The sequence below is a fragment of the Myotis myotis genome, unplaced genomic scaffold, assembly GCF_014108235.1.
Source record: "Myotis myotis isolate mMyoMyo1 unplaced genomic scaffold, mMyoMyo1.p scaffold_m19_p_13, whole genome shotgun sequence".
NCBI lineage: Eukaryota > Metazoa > Chordata > Mammalia > Chiroptera > Vespertilionidae > Myotis > Myotis myotis.
Genome location: NW_023416317.1, coordinates 42,308,169 through 42,327,226, shown reverse-complemented (window position 1 = coordinate 42,327,226; position 19,058 = coordinate 42,308,169). Strand labels below are relative to the sequence as shown.

General features: G+C 42.1%; 1 protein-coding gene across 3 annotated transcripts in view; it reads left to right on the top strand.

Annotated features, from left to right (window-relative positions):
- The first annotated feature begins 18,607 nt into the window (after positions 1–18,607).
- NEK10 (NIMA related kinase 10) overlaps positions 18,608–19,058 on the top strand; it is a 123,971-nt gene continuing 123,520 nt past the window's right edge. For all 3 annotated transcript variants that reach the window (XM_036332793.1, XM_036332791.1, XM_036332794.1), the window contains exons 1-2: positions 18,608–18,684; positions 18,966–19,026. In XM_036332793.1, the coding sequence (XP_036188686.1) occupies positions 18,608–18,684; positions 18,966–19,026 (138 nt within the window). The remainder of the gene's footprint in view (positions 18,685–18,965; positions 19,027–19,058) is intronic.

Below are 19,058 nucleotides of genomic sequence, written 5' to 3'. Positions count from 1 at the left end.
TGTAATGACTATGTTAATATCAGGTGCTCATTGTGTGCCAGGCAATGAGCACCCAGTTCTCAAAACTCTCACTTTGTTTACACTTCACATCATCATCTGGTAGTCATTATTTTTCATGCCAGTTGAGTTGTAAAATGAAGACATAAGAAATTTCCCAAGTTGCCCAACATGGAAGAGCTAGTCAGTGATAGAAGCAGGGTGGAACCTACTTCAATATATTCCTTTTTTTTTTTAAAGCTTCATAATGTGAACTACCTTTTCAAAGCTTTATCTAATGCAATTAAAAAGAATCTTCAGACCTTCGCAAAAGGTGAGACTTGCCCGAAGCTACAAAACAAATTAGTAATAGGTGTACCTTATAGAGAGCTTGAATCACAGATCACTTTTTTCACACCACCATATTCTCATAGCTTGAAGCATGCAATGCACTTGAGTAGCAGGGTTTTCATGCTGTAAGAAAGGTATTTAGCATGTAGCAGTGATCATTTAAAAACAATCTTTTCTTTGGATGATGATTGAATTTTAGTCCATAGCAATCTTTTTTTCCAAAATGTTGAAAGTGTTACATATGTCTCCCCTCCCCCCCACTGACCCCTTCTAGCCTGCCCTCGCCCCCCCACCCCAGGCCTTCACCACACTATTGTCTATGTCCATGGGTTATACATACATGCATACAAGTTCTTTGGTTTATCTCTTCCCACCCACACACCCAGCCCCGCCTTCCCTCAGATTCTATAGCTTGTTCCATACTTATATTATGTCTCTGGATCTATTTTGTTCATTAGATTTCACATATGAGTGAGATCATGTGATACTTGTCTTTCTCTGACTGGCTTATTTCACTTAGCATAATACTCTCCAGGTCACTCCATGCTCTCTTAAAGGGTAAGAGGTCCTTTTTTACTGCTGCATAGTGTTTTATGGTGTAAATGTACCACAGCTTTTTTTATCCACTTATCTACTGATGGGCACTTGGGCTGTTTCCAGATCTTAGTATAAATTGCGCTTCTATGAACATAGGAGTACATAGATTCTTTCTGATTGGTGTTTTGGGATTCTTAGGCTATATTCCTAGAAGTGGGATCACTGGATCAAATGGCAGTTCCATCTTTAAATTTTTGAGGAAACTCCATACTGTTTTCCATAATGGCTGCACCAGTCTGTATTCCCACCAGCAGTGCACTAGGATTCCCTTTTCTCCACATCCTCCCCAGTACTAGCCATAGCAATTCTTGAAACACCCTAAGATGAAGCTCTTTCACACCCATTTCATTTCAAATGCTAAAGGTTGGGAACACCAAGTCTAGAAAAATCCACAGTATTTAGGAAACCTATGCACAGGTGAGCAGCTCTAGAGCGGAGTAAAGTGGCTGCAGCACCACCTCAGCTTGCAGACTTGGGGCTGGATCCTGCGCGTTCTTTGGTTGCTACGGCAACACTGAGGCAGCGTCACCTGTGGCTCTGGCGCTGGGCACGCGACAGCACTGCTGTTCCTGATTGGCTGTGGCGCCCCGGCGAGGCAGAAGAAGGAGTGTTGGCATTGGCTCAGCCGGCGCCGGTTGGTGGCCTAGAGGAGGATTTGATTGAAAAAACCAACGGTGCCGCTGGTATTGGCGACCCCGAAGTTCCAGGGGCCGGGAGTGGGCTGGGGAGGGCAGGCCGGCCCTCCTATCCGGAGCAGCGGTGACAGCCGCAGAAACGATGAGAAGGACCATTCAGGGATTGGCCTGAAGGAGGGACCTCCCTCCAGCGCGGTGAGTTGGGCAGGGGCGGGCGTCCCCCTGGGTCCGCGCGAGGTTTGAGTAGCGTCTCCAGGGAGGTGCCCACTGGTCCTTGTGGAGCATCCAGAAGTCTCGGGAGGCGACCTGAGGCCGGGGCTGCCAGTGCGCGCCCTTGTGGGCGGGGGAGTCCCTGTGAGCCGTCCTCATAGCCCATGGGTTGGTGATGGGCGGATGGATGGTGGGAAAGTGCCACCCACGGTGTTTGCTCCAGGAAGTAATTATTCTGGTTACATGGAGCCTGAGCGTGTCTCTTCCATTCTGCCCCCACGTCTCTGGAGACTCAGGCATAAAACCCTTATCGCGCGTGCTTTTTATACGTTCCCCTGATATGATGCTGCTCGCTCTGGCCCCTTGCTTTTCTGCTCCACGTGGGTGAGCCTCTCCACCTCCATGCCTCAGGCCCAGAGGTCTGCTGATAACTGGAAAGCTCCCACCTCCAGCCTAGTATGCCTCACTGAGCGTCAGACCCCCGAATCCAACTTCCAATTAACTCCACACCTGTGCACCCCTAAATCCCATTTCCCCCCACTCCCACCAGACTGCCTCACCCTTGGGTTTCCTGTCTTGGGCAATATATTTTATTGATTTTTTACAGAAAGGAAGGGAGAGGGAGAGGGGTAGAAAGAAACATCAATCTGCTGCCTCCTGCACACCTCCTTGGGGGGATGTGCCTGCAACCAAGGTACGTGCCCGTGAGGGGAATTGAACCTGGGACCCTTCAGTCCGCAGCCAGACGCTCTATCCACTGAGCCAAACCGGTCAGGGCTGGGCAACATCTTTGACACTACCACCTCTTCTGCATTGCCAGCAATTGCCAAGGCTGTACCTACTTCCTAGCTGCCAAGTCAATTCCCACAGCACCATCTCCATTCTCCCTGTATTGCATTTTCCACCAATTCCTTGGTTAAATTCAGCACCCATCCAACTCCCCTGATTCCAGTCTGGCCCTGTCAAATCCATTTTAAAAAAGTAGATTTTATTGATTTTTTTACAGAGAGGAGGAGAGAGGGATAGAGAGTTAGAAACATCGATGAGAGATACATCAATCAGCTGCCTCCTGCACACCCCCTACTGGGTATGTGCCCACAACCAACCTACATGCCCTTGACCGGAATTTAACCTGGGACCCTTGAGTCCTGCAGGCTGACACTGTGTCCACTGAGCCAAACCCGTTAGGGCTCAAATCCATTTTCATTCTTATTGTTAGACAGATCTTTCTAAAAAAACATATAAGGGCATTTCCCTGCCTGCAAAAATTCAAATCCAGTTAGGTCTTGTATTGGCAGTGCCATCTTGTTGTTCCCAGAACATGCCACATTCTCTCCCATGCATCATAACTTCACCTGTAGCTCACACTGCCTTCAGAGGAATCCACTTTTTGCGCCATCTCCAGCCCTGTTCTCACTCCCCAGTCATTCTCTGTGTGTTGCCTGATTGCTTTTCTGTTTCCTCCTCTGGACTTCCTCTGTGAGGGCAGAGGCCCTGTTTGTTTTACTCACACCATTTGTTGTATCTATCACAGTACCATGTACATAGCAGGGGTTCTAGAAATACTTGTTAAATGAATGGCTCTCTAAAATGAGAAATGATTGTTTTTCATTGGCCCCCTTATTAGTTCCAGAAAAGTCAGAAATAACTTCTGGCCAATGAAGCTTCTGCTTCTAAGAGCTGAATGTTGAACTTACAGGTTTTGCTCAGATTTTGAGATCCTTAGTAGTTGGATACTATTTCAATTCATAGTCTGTATTTCATGCCATAATCATGATGCTGATAGTTGTTGTTATATGGCATAAGTTTAAAATGGAAAACAGAGAGAATACATCACAGTTTGCAAGAGAGAAGCTTTAGAGTCAGACATACATGGGTTTGAATCCTGGCTCCAACAATTTCTCTCTGTGGCTCACAGCAAATTAGCCTCTAATTAGTTTCTTTATCTCTACTATGGGCTAATATTAACACCTACCTCATAGGGTTATTTTAAAGACTAAATGTGCATAACCCATATCAAGTGCACCATGCCTTATACTTAGTTTATCTTCACATGTTTACAAAATGGAAACATTTACATGGATGTTGGTAGCAGCTTTATTCAGTCACCAATACCTGCAAACAACTAACATGTCCTTCAGTGGGTGAATGGATGAATAAACTGTGACACATCCAGACAATAAAATATTATTCAGTGAAAAAAAGAAATGAAGTATGAAAAGACATGAAGAAACCTCAAGTGGATATAATTAAATGAAAGAACCCAATCTGAAAAGGCTATATACTATATTATTTCATCAATATGACCTTCTCGAAAAGACAAAACAATGGAGACAGTAAAAAGATCAGTGGTTGCCAGAGGGTGGGGGGCTAGAGTAGGGGGAAAATGAATAGGCAGAGAATGAAAGGTTTTTAGGGCAGCAAAAATACCTTATCTATAATAATAAAAGCCTAATATGCTAATTAGACCAGATGTCCTTCTGGACAAAGCTGGGGTTGCAGCTGAGGGATCGAAGAAGCCACTGTGGCTGTGAGGGAGGGATCCAGGCCGCCGCCCGTGGCTGCAAAGGCCTACTCTTGCACAAATTTCGTGCATCCGGCCTCTAGTGATATTATAACGATGAATACATTATACATTTGTCTAAACTCATAGAATGTATAACACCAAGAATTACTTAACTTTTCAGTGCCTCGGTTTCTTCATCTGTTAAGTGGGAGATACAACACTATCTACCTCTTAGGATTGTCTTGAGGATTAAACGAATACGTCACAGTGCTCATAAAAGTGAGCCCTAAAGAATATTAGCTTTAAAAAATTAAAATGAAGACTGTGACATTGAAAATAAAACTTTTTTTTTTCATTTTATGTCTAGTATTTATCACCAATGGATCTCAGTCAGTGAATCTAGTCAAATGATTTAAAATAAGCCTGATAAGTTCTTCAAATTGAATAGTAATATTGCCAATGATAATATTTACAACAGCTATCATAATAACATATTTCTATAGCCATCACCAGTTTTAAAGGGGCTTCCCTTTATTTAGTTCTAACCACCACCTTATAAAGGGGATGTTGTTAATTCTATTTTTGGTAAATGGGGAAACTGATAATCAAAGAGGTCAGGGACTTTCTGAGGTCACTCAGCGGGCAAGTGGAAAGCAGGTCTCCGCAATCACCTTCGCTACTTTTGGCTGCATTCCAGCAGTGTCACCGGAAGAATTCACATTCCCAAACCTTTACCCTCTCGTCAGTGGAGACCACGGAATTCATTTAATGTGCAGGTGTATGTTGTACTTGATGTAGATATGAACATCCAACTTTCCTTTAGGAAATGTTACTGTCCCTTTCATATATACTTGAGCTAGTCCATATTTAACGTGGATATTGTAAATAAGATATAGAGAGATTTTTGTCTAACCAACATTCTGTAATAACTTGATACTGATCAACTGGGGCAAACTTATTTTGTGATAGTTTTTTCATTATCTTTTTTCTCCATGTCTAAACAATGATACTCCAGTTGTACTTGGAGCTTCCAAATCATATTTCACGGGATTTGTTCATTCATTCATTCATTCATTCAGCAATCATTTATTGAATTTGTTGTTTGTTCTAACTAGTAGTGCTGTCCTGGAAGCTGAGGATGAACAAGCTATCATTTCTATTTGTGACTAGTTTACAGTAGACTAAGGAGACAGACATGCATATTTATTCAATTATTGCCTGAATCTTCCCCTTTATTAAGAGCTGCAAGGCAGTGCCGGGTGGGGCTGTGACTATATCAAGGAGGTCAGCGAAAATTTCCTTTTTTTTTTTTTAAATTAAATCTTTATTGTTCAGATTATTACATTTGTTCCTCTTTTTTCCCCCCATAACTCCCCTCCTCCCAGTTCCCTCCCCACCCTCCGCCCTCACTCCCCACCCACTGTCCTCTTCCATAGGTGCACGATTTTTGTCCAGTCTCTTTCCGCATCTCCCACACCCCTTTCCCCCCCAAGAATAGTCAGTCCATTCCCTTTCTATGTCCCTGATTCTATTATAATCACCAGTTCATTCTGTTCATCAGATTATTTATTCACTTGATTCTTAGATTCACTTGTTGATAGATGCATATTTGTTGTTCATAATTTGTATCTTTACCTTTTTCTTCTTCTTCCTCTTCTTAAAGGATACCTTTCAGCATTTCATATAATCCTGGTTTGGTGGTGATGAACTCCTTTAGCTTTTCCTTATCTGTGAAGCTCTTTATCTGACCTTCCGTTCTGAATGATAGCTTTGCTGGATAAAGTAATCTTGGTTGTAGGTTCTTGGTATTCATCACTTTGAATATTTCTTGCCATTCCCTTCTGGCCTGCAAAGTTTCTGTTGAGAAATCAGCTGACAGTCGTATGGGTATTCCCTTGTAGGTAACTCGGTTTCTTTCTCTTGCTGCTTTTAAGATTCTCTCTTTGTCTTTTGCTCTTGGCATTTTAATTATGATGTGTCTTGGTGTGGTCCTCTTTGGATTCCTTTTGTTTGGGGTTCTCTGCGCTTCCTGGACCTGTAAGTCTATTTCTTTCACCAGGTGGGGGAAGTTTTCTGTCATTATTTCTTCAAATAGGTTTTCAATATCTTGCTCTCTCTCATCTTCTGGCACCCCTATAATTCTGATGTTGGTACGCTTGAAGCTGTCCGAGAGGCTCCTTACACTATCTTCGTATTTTCGGATTCTTTTTTCATTTTGCTTTTCCAGTTGGGTGTTTTTTGCTTCTTCGCGTTTTGAATCTTTGACTTGATTCTTGCGCTCCTCTGGTCTGCTGTTGGGTGTCTGTATAATATTCTTTATTTCAGTCAGTGTATGCTTAATTTCTAGTTGGTTCTTTATCACAACATCGAGGGTCTCATTAGATTTCTTGAGGATCTCACTACATTTATCGGCGGTCTCACCAGTCTTTTCGAAGGCCTTACTAAGTTTATCGGCAGCTTCTAGACAGTTCTTAAGAGACCTTAAAAGTGTGGTTTTGAGCTCTATATCTTCCATTTCTGACATTTGCGTCCTCTTTCTTTGTCTCCACATTTTTTTATCTTTTCTTGGTGCACCCCCTAGTGGTCTTTGTGCGCAGTCTTGTAGTTAAGCCTTGATTGTTGTAGGTAATACCAGGGGTGATTTGACCTCCAGGCTAACTGGCTATGAGAGTCAGCTGTGTCTACAGTGGGAGAGCTTCTGTCGAAAATTTCCTTAAAGAGTGGATACTCGAGCCCTGACTGGTTTGGCTCAGTGGATAGAGCATCGGCCTGCGGACTGAAGGGTCCCAGGTTCGATTCCAGTCAAGGGCATATACCTTGGTTGTGGGCACATCCCCACTGGGGGATGCGCAGGAGGCAGCTGATCAATGTTTCTCTCTCATTGATGTTTCTAGTTCTCTATCCCTCTCCCTTCCTATCTGTAAAAAATCAATAAAATACATTAAAAAAAAGAAAAGAATGGATACTCGAGTTGAGACATGAATGATGGATGAGCCTTCCAGGCCTTTCTGTACCAATCTGACCCTTATATCCAAGAGTTAAAGTCCTGAGGCATAGAGGAGAAGCAGGTCTGGGACAAGGATTCAGGGCCTTGTATGAGTGGAGCTGGCTAGGGGGTCAGAGGCATCATCTCATGAAACACCTCATAGGCCTTGATAATTTTTGTTTTTATCCTACGAGACATGGAAGCTCATGAAGGCTTAATTGGTCAAATTTGTATCACACAAGGGGTGCTTTCGTTGCTGTGTGGAGAGTGGATTTTTTGTCTTTGGGAGGAGGGAGAAGTTGGAAGTGGAGGGACCATTTAAGAAGTGAGTACTGTAGTTCAGGTGGTGATGTAGACTACGGTGTTGGCAGTGAGCATGGAGAGACGTGAACAGACTGGAGCCATGTTGAGTAAGACAAGAGTCAGGATTTAGTGATCAAATGAGCAAGGGGGAGAGGAGGAAGGCAGTGTCATTTTCCTGAGGTTCATGCCTTTATTTGAGACTATTTTGTCCCATAAGTTGGCTGTAGTCTTGGAGGTCACCGCTTATTCATGTACCCATTATTCACTTCTTTCCAGATTTCTCAGCTCCAATTCAACTCATCTACTCACCATATCTCTAAATCACTCTCAGGATCTAGCCTCCAAACCTCTGGTTCACTCTCCTGGAGTATTCTTCACCCACCCTACCTATTCTTATGGACCTTCTTCAGGTCCCCAGGGTTCATGAGCCTTTCCATAGCTCTTTAGCCCACAGTGATCTTTCCCTCGAATTCATTCAATTTGTAATCTCCTATGGACATTCATTTTCTCTGCTTTCTGACATTTCTAGTGTTTTAATTTAATCCCTTGCTTTAGGCCGAACTGTTTAAAAAAAAAAAAAGACAACATTTTTCGTATTAACTACATATTTACGATCCCCCCCTCCCCCCCCCCCCCCACACACACACACTGAATTGCGGATGGATTTTTTTGGTAGTGCTCAGGAGTCTCTTCTGCACAGAGCAGAGTAAATAATAAAGTGCACTTAGAATGGAATGTTATTAGGGGAAATATTATTTTATTTTATGGCTCAGAAAGTACTTCTGGTTTCTTGCAGTCCTGCCAATTGTTGTGAACATCAGTGTGTTTACCCGGTGTTCCCATCACCCATAGAAGGTCTAGGGCTGAGTCCATACTCACTGATTACTAATTCATGACTCACTTATTATCATGACTTATTCCCATGATGGTTAACTTTTTGGGGCAGACATTTGGGATCATGTCTTATTCAGTGTAGTCGCCTCAATACCTGGCATATACGAGGAGATCATAATTATTTCTTAAAGGAACGAATGAATATCATTTTCACAGTTCTCTCTCACATAAAAACAGGGAATTGAATGTAATTTTGCTGTGTTTGGGGCTAATGAGAAAAGGGAAATTTGGTGTGCTGCTTTAGTTATTTTCATTGACTGGCTAATAGAAACTCTTCCTTCATATCACCTGGACCTTTTCTCTCATTTATTTATTTATGTTAATATATTTTTATTGTTTTCAGAGAGGAAGGGAGAGGGAGAGAGAGATAGAAACATCAATGATGAGAGAGAAACATTGATCAGCTCCCTCCTGCACACCCCTTACTGGGGAAGGAGCCCACAATCAAGGCAGATGCTCTGACCGGGAATTGAACCATAACCTCCTGGTTCACAGCTTGATGCTCAACCACTGAGCCACACTGGCCGGGCAATGGACCTATTTTTCCTTTTTAATATCACTACTTAATATATGGGCCTTGGGTGCATTTGTCCTAACACAGGCACATGCTAAACTCTGTCATGCGTGGACTTGGGTTAGCAGCCACACAGACTTGAACACAGACATAACACAAATAACATTATGCAGTGACTGTTGAGGGGATTCATAGAAATTGCATTCATATCTTCAAGTATTTCCCTGTATCACAAAATATATGAGTTTGCATGGGAATAAAGCTTGAAAATAAGAAAATTGTAATGGCATTTTTTGCTGCATATTCTATTTGATTTTGGAGCAGCATTCTCAGACCAACTTGGGTAGCTATTAGCCAGAGGAAAATGAAGGTAAACTTTTAAAGGAGTATCTAACATATAGCCTCTGGTCAATAAATATTTGTGGGAATGAGCGGGAGACAATCAGAATACTGTACTATTAGAATGTTTGATTCTTTTAGCCTCCAAGTGCTTATTTAAATGAAAAATAGAAAATTGTTTACAGTATAAACTCTTTGCTCAAGGGAGGTGTCAAGTCTGTTGACTCAGGAGCAAGGCCATGATGATACTTGCCCTTAGCTGGCAAGGTGCTCCTGCCAATGGAGGTTCTGTAGCAACTGGGTCTTTGTTTTCTACTCTGATGGTGATATTACTGAACACCACCTACCTATTTCACATGAGTGAACCGGGATGAGTGAATGGATGTTTGTAAGCACTCCAGGGTCCAGGAGGTGAAGTTATGCAAGCATCAATTCTTATTATATCACTCTTGGCCCTCGGCTATGGGCCAAAGTCAACAAATCCCCCCTTTCCCATCTACCCCAGAGTTTGCCATTAAGATTTAGGCCCTGCAGGTGAACTGGGCTTTATTCTCCTTCTACTCCCAGGTACATTTTACCTCTTTGGGTCACAGTTTCTTCGTGTGTTAAATGAAAGACGTTGAATCAAGACCTGCAACTGGTGACCTGTATATCTGCTTTGTATGTCCCGTGAAAGTGTTTCAATTTGTTTAACTTCATTTTTAATGTGATTTTGAGTCCCTTTAGGGAAGGTGTGTCTTCTCAGGTTTGACTGAAGCCCTGCCACTCTCTGTCATGCATTTATCTTCTGTTTCTAGGCGTTGCAGGTGTTAGACCCCTGATACTAGATGTGCTCTAAGGTTCTTCCTTATAGTAACTGCCTCTGTTCTGCTAGCTCCACGCATAGTTTATTGAAGAACAATAACAATGTTATGTAAGGGATAAAATCCAGCCTACAGTTTAGAGCAGGGGTGGGCAAACTTTTTGACTCGAGGGCCACAGTGGGTTCTTAAACTGGACCGGAGGGCCGGAACAAAAGCATGGATGGAGTGTTTGTGTGAACTAATATAAATTCAAAGTAAACATCATTACATAAAAGGGTACGGTCTTTCTTTTCAATAGTTTTATTCATTTCAAACGGGCCGTATCCGGCCTGCGGCCGTAGTTTGCCCACGGGTGGTTTAGAGACTCCCTCTTTGAGCTATAATAGGTATGAATAAGTCATGTTTCTCATAGAAGTTCCTTAATTTTTCTTATCACTTTACTTTTAAAGTGTGTATGTGGCACCATCCAAGTGGCTCAGTTGGTTGGAGCATTGTCCTGCACACCAAAAGGTTGTGGGTTCAATCCTGGTTAGGGCGTGTTCAGGAAGCAATGGATTGATGTTTTTCTCTCTGTCCCTTCCCCTTCCTCTCTCTCTAAAAATCAATAAAAACATATCCTCAAGTGAGGATTAACAAAAATAAAAATAAAAGGAAGAGTGTGTGTCTTTTATTTGCCATTAAGTTGTCCAATTTAGCCGAAACGTAACACTTTCTGTGCAGGATACATAGTTTTCTAGCACACAACTAATTTGAAAAAGACCAAGTACCTATATCTGTGAGATTAAGTGCAATTATTTCTTTGAAAAAAAAAAAAAAAAAAAAAAGAACCCTTCCTCTATTCTCAGAGCACTTTACTTAAGTAAACTGCTCAAGTGGCCAACACATTTTTAAGTTTTTTAAAATATAATTTTAGACTCACATGAAAACTATAAAAATAGTACAGTGAGTTTCCATATACCCTTCACTCAGCTTCCCCTAATGTTAGTTAGTATCTTGCAACACTGTGGTACAATTATCAAGATTTGGAAAATAATGTTTAACCAATGCATTTAACACATTTTTTTGGGCTTATTTCTGGTTGCCTCATGTGAGTTATGTCTTATTTTTATCACTTTTTGCAAAGGACCACTATGAAAGGAATTTTAAGAAAAATATATCCACAGTAAAGGAAGTAGAGAAATGATTTTTCATTTTGCAATGCCAGCTAGTTACAGGGCTGGAGGTTCTCTAAGTTTCTTTACTGTTTACTTGAGCACAGACAGAACTGTAACTTGTCATCTAGTGGGAAGTTAACCATAATTCATCAATAGAAATAAGGACTCCCTGGTGTTGGTACAAGGAAGTTTCACTTCCTTTTGTGGTAAGGTTCATAGCAGTTTATTTTAGTTCTTGTTCAAAATAATGAACCCGTTGTGGCCAAAGTGGCAATTACCTTTAGTTATACCAAACTCTCTTACTATAATTACTTTCTAAGTGTTGTCTTTTTTAACCATTAGCAAATATAGTAAATAAAATAAGGTGGAACCCTAAGTGATTAGAAGGAAAAGGAGGCATTGTGGGATTTGAAGTATTTCCATAATGAATCAAATGACTTTGTAAAGATGAGGCATTTGAGGATATTTGGAGCAGCCAAGAAAACTGTGGATAAAAAAATTTCCAGGTAGAAAATCTGAAAATCGTATCACAAACATCATGGTATGTAGTGTAGTGGGTTTAAATTGTACAGTTTAGATTAATTACACTCAAATAGGTGATTTAACCATGGCTTGGATATCTTTCTCTGTCATATGTGTTTATCCTGCAATTACCAAGCGATTGAAAGCAAATGAGCTGTGTGTCTCTGGGGACTTCTTTTAGAATTACCCCAAATTTCAGGTGACAGTAGAAGATAGGAATTACATTTGTTTCTTTTTTTTTTTTTTAATGGATTAAAAAATTCATCAGAATTGTGGTGATTTCTATGTTTTACTGGGGCTGTAAACACCAAACCCATGTGTCTTTCCTGTGATATATGGAAAGATATCTCTCCCATGGGAGATAGGATTTGGTTCCTAGGACTGAGGTACCAAGGAGAAATACCAAAAGTTTCTATTGTTAAAGTAATATGCATTTGGATTTTACATATACATTTACATATAAATTTACATATAAAAATGTACTTATTTTTTTTTCAGAACACACACACACACCATTTCATCTTTTCCATTTAGAATCAAATGAAAGTCGATGTGAGCACAGTGTTTGTGTAGCAAGTATTGTAATCTCTTTGGCCTCATCTCATCTATAAAATAAATGATAGAAAATGAGTGGGTTTCTAATTGTAATTTTAGCAGAAGAACCCTTTTCTCAAATGAAACTGTACACAGGACCCCCAGAGAAGCAGGACTTGCTAGGGTTCATGCAAGTGGGGAGTCCATGCTCAGCCCTACTTGACCACACCTCTCCCCTCCCAGGCTCACTCATGCCCTCTTATGGTTGTCCTGGGATTGACAATACTCAGGCTGTGTACTTGGGGTAGTGGTTCTCAGAGAACCATCTAGGGTTGCTGTGAAAACAGTATTGTTATTTGAAAAGAAAGACTGCAGTTGTCTAGGCCATTGTTATTTAGGTGGTCTCCAAACTGGTGTGTTACTGTCCATGAGGAGAGTGTTTAGAGATGTTTACAGCAATTTAACGTTGCCACAACAATTTTCCCCCTCCCCCCCATTGACCTAATCTGGCCCATCCCTACCCTCTACCCCCAGACCTTCACCACACTATTGTCTGTGTCCATGGGTTATGCATATATGCATGCAAGTTCTTTGGTTAATCTCTTCCCACCCACCTACCCTCTCCTGCCTTCCCGCTGAGGAGAGATTTTTAAAAATACTCACCCAAGGATAGGCTTTTATTGAATTTTTAGAAAGAGAGCAAGAGAGAGAAACATCAATGTAACAGAGAAACATTGTTCGGTTGCCTCCTGTATGTGCGCGGACCAGGAATCAAACCTACAACCAACAGAGCCACACCAGGTAGGGAGAGATTTTTGAACTAAAATAATGACCCAGGTTTTAAAAAAATATTTTTTTATCCACTTGTTAATTTTTATTTAATTAATACAGGGTGGGGAAAAGTAAGTTTATAGGGAAAATAACACAACAATTAAGAAATAGTAATACAAGAATAAACTCTGTTTCGTGTACTCACAACTGTAAAATCTTCTTTTGCTGTGCCTCTCAGGTGTCTCTGAGTGTCTAAGGGAGGGCCAGTCCCTGGTCTTATGGGGTGACCAGGCAATTGCAATAGTTCATGCATAAGTTTGCAATGTAGGGAGTACAGGCTTCCCTGGGGCACTGAGAAGGAGCACCAGGTTGGGGGTCCCTAATTCTAAAATTAAATAATTGTTAAAAAGCAAATAATTCACAAACTGGTAAAAAAGACCGTAAGCCACTTTCTACAGATTCTGACAAGTATTTTTTGTTTCTATACTGTGTCGTGCACTGTTCTAAGTGCTGTTCTGTGTGCTGGGGACATATTTGTGGATAAAACAGACGCAATCTCTGTCACACGGGGCTTAGGATCTTGTGCAAGGAAACCAATAAATGGACAAGAGGGTTTCCGATGTTGATGAGCTCCAGAAGGAAATCAGACACGGGGGGTGGTAAAAGTGGGTTTGTGGGAGTGGATATGTTGTAGAGATTGGTCAGGGGAGCCCTCAGTGCGGAGGGGACATCTGAGCTGAGACCTGAATGACAGGAGAGAGCCTGCCGGAGAACATGAGAGGGGAACAGCGAGTGGCAAGTGCCCAGGCTTTCAGGCAGGAATGATGCTGGGAGAAAGCCAGCATGGCTGCCGTGGAGTAAGCGAGAGGGAAGGGAGAGGATAGACGAGCTCCAAGGTGAAAGTCATGGTTAGAAGCCAAGTGCAGCAGGGAAGGCCACAGGAAGGTTGTAAACTCGAGTGGCAGGATCTGCTTCAAATTTTATTCATTTAGTATTAAAAAATAATTTTATTTTGATTTTAGAGAGAGAGGATGGGAGAGGGATAGAGAGATAGAAACATCCATGAGAGAGACCTCCGGCTTCCTCCCACTGAGGATCGTGCTGAAACCTGGGCATGTGCCCTAATTGTGAATCGAACTGGGGACGTCTTGGTTCATGGGTCAACACTCAACCATTGAGCCACACCAGCCAGGCTGATTCACATTTTAAATCAATCCCATGGGCTCCTGCAGATAGAGAGGAGCAAGAGTGGAAACAGAGACTAGTGAGGAGGTGGTGACAGTGGTCCAGGCAAGAGCTGCAGTGGCTCGGAGTACAGAGCAATAGCAGTGGGAGTGGAGACGAGGGAAAGCTGACTTACTGGTCCCGGTGGTGGCTGAAATGTGGGAGGTAAAGGAGAGGGATGGAGAACATTGTCTAGACTAGCTGGGTGGTGCCAGTGACTAGGTGAGGGCCCTGTGGTCCGGGGGTGGGGTTCCAGAGTTTTATTTGGGGTGCATTAAATTTGGGCTGCTTGTTAGACATCCAGGTGAGGACTGTACATTGAGGATCTCGGGATGGGGTTCGGGCTGACCGTATACATTTGGAATTAGCCATGGGACTGCCAGAGATCCCTAGGGAGAAGCAGGAAGAGAAGAGAGAGAAGAGAAGAGAAGAGAAGAGAAGAGAAGAGAAGAGAAGAGAAGAGAAGAGAAGAGAAGAGGGCCAGAGACCAAGCTGATTGCTAGACCACAAGGTCAAACATGCTAGCATCTGGAGAGGTCAAACAATGGAGCAGGGACAAGGGACTAGTTGAGAGCTACTGCAGGAGGCTCGGGCCCAGCCTGGAGCCTCAGTAAAGATTCTTGTTCCCTCATCACCCACAGCTCCTCCACTGGAGTCGGTGATCCCAGTGGACGACGTGGGCATTCCACCCACAGCCTCTTCCATCCCTTATGCCTGTTTGTTTGTCCTGGGTATTGGCTTCAATGTTCCTTTTTTGGGGGACTCCCCCCAACCTTTCAGAGGCTCCTTAGTCCCCAGACAGGAGTGCCTGGGAGAGATGACCTCTCTTGGTGGCCCCTAAGCAGTGACTGAAGACGACAGGAGCAGGAAAGCCCAGCTCCCTTCCCTCGGCCTTAGACAGCTCTGAGGCAGAGCCTGTACCCTGCAGAGTTCTCCTGGGAATCAGGCTGAAGCTACCCTCTGGAGAGCTTTTGCCTTAGCGAGCATCCTTGCTGGACCTGTCTTGGTAACACTTTCTCACTAAGCTGTCTCCTCTGGGCAACTTGACTGAAGCTCTAAAACGGCTCTCCCTGCCACCAAGCCTGCCCCCTTTTCCTGGCCCCATTCTGAGATTATAACCACTGGTATAGTGTCATCATTAAAAAAAAATAATAATACAATTAGAGGACATATTTTAAAGCTTTCCCAAATTCTCAGTTATTATTTTTTGGAATAGTTTATATATTAACAGCCATCAAGTGGAAAGGATTTTTTTTTTTTAATCATCATAAAGTCAATTGTCTGTTTCTACTGATTCTGATGGATTTGTTTACTGTTCAGTTAAGTGAGACATTTCCAGGGAGTTATTTATTTTCACTTTTCCGGCTCAGAGAGTAAATGGGAATCTTAAAACTGATAAAACGATTAGCTGATTATTTCCTGTTCACATACCGGGTCAATGACATTACGGAGATTAAGCAGGGGAGTAAGGTAGGTGTTTAGCAGGATTTGCCTGCCGTGGATGTGCTCTCTGGCAGAAGAAGCCTTCGAGCTTTTCCACCCATTTTCATGTGCTAATCTCTGTAGCTTTCATTCCCTACTTGTAAGACAGTCTGCAGCTGTGGTCTGAGCAGGAATGGGAAGCCAAAGGGCCAGTGTGTCTATGTGGAATTTTCCCTCTGTCATTGAGGGCAAAGTAAAATTAGATTTTATTTATCTTGACTGGATTTCCATTTATTTTAGAACTTCTGGGGGTATTTTAATATCTGTCTATAAAAAGCACTTGGATCTTTTAAGGAATAATTTAAAAAATGTTTTTATTGATTTCAGAGAGGAAGAGAGAGAGGGAGAGAGATAGAAACATCAGTGATGAGAGAGAATCATGGATTGGCTGCCTCCTGCATGTCCCCCACTGGGGATCGAGCCTGCAACCAGGGCATGTGCCCTGACTGGGAATAGAATCATGATCTCCTGGTTCATAGGTCGACACTCAACCACTGAGCCACACCGGCTGGGCTTAAAGAATAATTTACATATCATACATTCTTCCTCTCTTCCACCCCCCTCCCTCTTGCCTTTCTTTCCTTCTTTTCTCCCTTTTCCTTTCCTTTCCTCCCCTTTCCTTTCCTTCCTTTCCTTTCCTTTCCTTTCCTTTCCTTTCCTTTCCTTTCCTTTCCTTTCCTCCTTTCCTTTCCTCCCCTTTCCTTTCCTTTCCTTTCCTTTCCTTCCTTTCCTTTCCTTTCCTTTCCTTTCCTTTCCTTTCCTTTCCTTTCCTTTCCTTTCCTTTCCTTTCCTTTCCTTTCCTTTCCTTTCCTTTCCTTTCCTTTCCTTTCCTTTCCTTTCCTTTCCTTCGTTTCTTTTCTCCCTCCCTTCTACTCTCCCTTCATTCCCTCTTTCCTTCCTCCCTGCCTTCCTTTCTTTCTGAGTAAAGCCAATGCTAATTCAAATCTGTAGCTGAATATCATACAAAACATATTTTAAACTTCCCAAGTGGGTTTTTCTTTGCTTGTGGTAGAATCACAAAATTGTGATAGCCTCTTTTACCTTTAACAGTTTTCTGTCTGAGATTAGACATAGTAAACACATATTTGTTAAATGGATGAGTCCATAGTGTTATGTCCTAGGCACAATCCTAAAATATCAGCGATGTGTTTTTCTTGGTGTGCATCTGTGATGAGAGGCTTGGCCTCCAGCTGTTAATTTCAGCTCAACTCTTTGTCACAAATATGACAACTATATTGGGAAAATAATTTTTAATTCCTTAAACTGTCTGTACATTTCACAAAATTAAATTTTAGTAGACTCTGTTGCCATGGAACACCCATTGGCAATTCTTTTTGCCTCTAAATACTTCTGAAGCACTTGGATGCTGATCACTGATTTCATAATACATTGAGGCATGCAGTTATAAGACAGTAATACATGCTTTTTCATGCCTGAAAGACACACCGTGAAGTCAAGCTATGGCATTGAGGCACAGTGGAAATATTTGCATCCAGTCAAATTAAACTAATAGTATACTTAATTTTGCATTTGCTATAGAGTTGAAAGTCTGGGTATCTTCAACTTCCTTTTTGTTTCTATTCTGGAAACTAAAACAATTGAATGAGAAGTTTGTTAAGGGTAAAAAAGCAAACAAATAAATTGTTCTGCCCATTTGTGAACTCGTATTTTGAGTGGGGGTGGGAAATAGTACTAAAGTTGATCTTGGAAAGTTGACGGTGACCACAAAGCTCAATTCAGAAGACTGAAATGCCTATTGGGTCGTATTTTGAGGTGCACTCTCCCACTTGTTAAAAGAATAAAATTCAACTGAGTAAATTTTAAAACTTTTTATTGGCTTTATTCAGCAGTTTATAAATTGGGCAGCAGCATCCCATCTAGCAGATAGAAAGGAGCTTTGAGTTGCTGCACAAACAGAAAGACTTTTAGAGGCAGAACGGAGCAGGAATGAGGAAGTTGTACTCGGCAGAAAGCAGGCCGGCTGCTGCAAGGTTGCTTTACCGAAAGGGCATGGTTAGGAGTTTGTCAGGTAGATTACCTAACTAATGCTGGCCTAAGTTTCCACTTCTGGGCGAGCTGAAACTGTAATTGAGTGTTGGTTCAGTAATGTGGGGCTTAGCATAAGTGACTCCATTTTGGGTCTGTTGAATTGTTTTTAACAAGATGGTTGAGTGAGTTCAGGGCCTGTCCAACTGTCGCAGAAGAGCTTATGACTGGAATTGATCCATGTGGGGATTCAAACACTTAGGAATTCTGGAAATTCAGCGACATGTTGCACGTTGCGCTGGACACTGTAATGCTTATTTGCAAGTGGATGAGGCTTTCTCTGGGACTCTTATGGACATGACCTGTGATGAGGGAGGAACCCCTAACTAGCAGCTATGGTCAAGGATACTTGTCAAGAAAGACAAGTAAGAAGGCATAATAGCATCAGTGGGGAGGTAGGTATTTGCTTATAAATATACATATTTTAGAAACCCCAAGTGAGGACACTTTTCCTGACATGCAGAACAATACTTATTTGTAGTAACGGGTCAGAATGTTTGAAATCAAGGATGACTTAGAAAATATAGGCTCTGGAGTACTATAAACCATTCTCTAAATGTATCCAGAGGCCTTCGGATGAGAATAGTAAATGGTATTCGTATGGACATATTTTTTTTTGCATATTTAAGTAAATGTTATAAATGAATTTTTGGCTGTATTAACTGAGAATATTTTGGAGCATCCGACCCAACTAAAGAATTTCCCTCTGGTTTACTTTGAAAGGAATGCAATGTTAATTCTGGGGCGTTGACGTTTTACAATGCCTGATCAAGACAGAAAGGTGAAGACCACAGAAAAATCAACCGATAAAAAACAGCAAGGAATCACCACCACCAGGTAACCCCATACTGAGTCTTTGCTAATTATGAACTCAGGCAGTGGCCAGCAATCAGATTTAATAGGTTTCTGAGAAATAGCGTGGACCCTTGACCACTGCTACTCTGGGTTGCGGTGTTTACTGTAATGTTTGACCATTTGCAAATTCTAAAGAAGTGTTTAGTGTGCATATGTTTCTGTCCATAAAAGCAGGCCTCCAGGTGGCAGCGCCATCAGGGGGTGACATGCCTAGTTCACCTGGAGTCTTCTGCTGGCTGACATTGTGTTATTCTTTCTTCTAGGGACTATTCAGATCTTAAAAGACTTCGGTGCCTTTTGAACGTCCAATCAAGCAAACAACAGGTAAGGTTTTCAAAGAAGGTATGGACATCAAT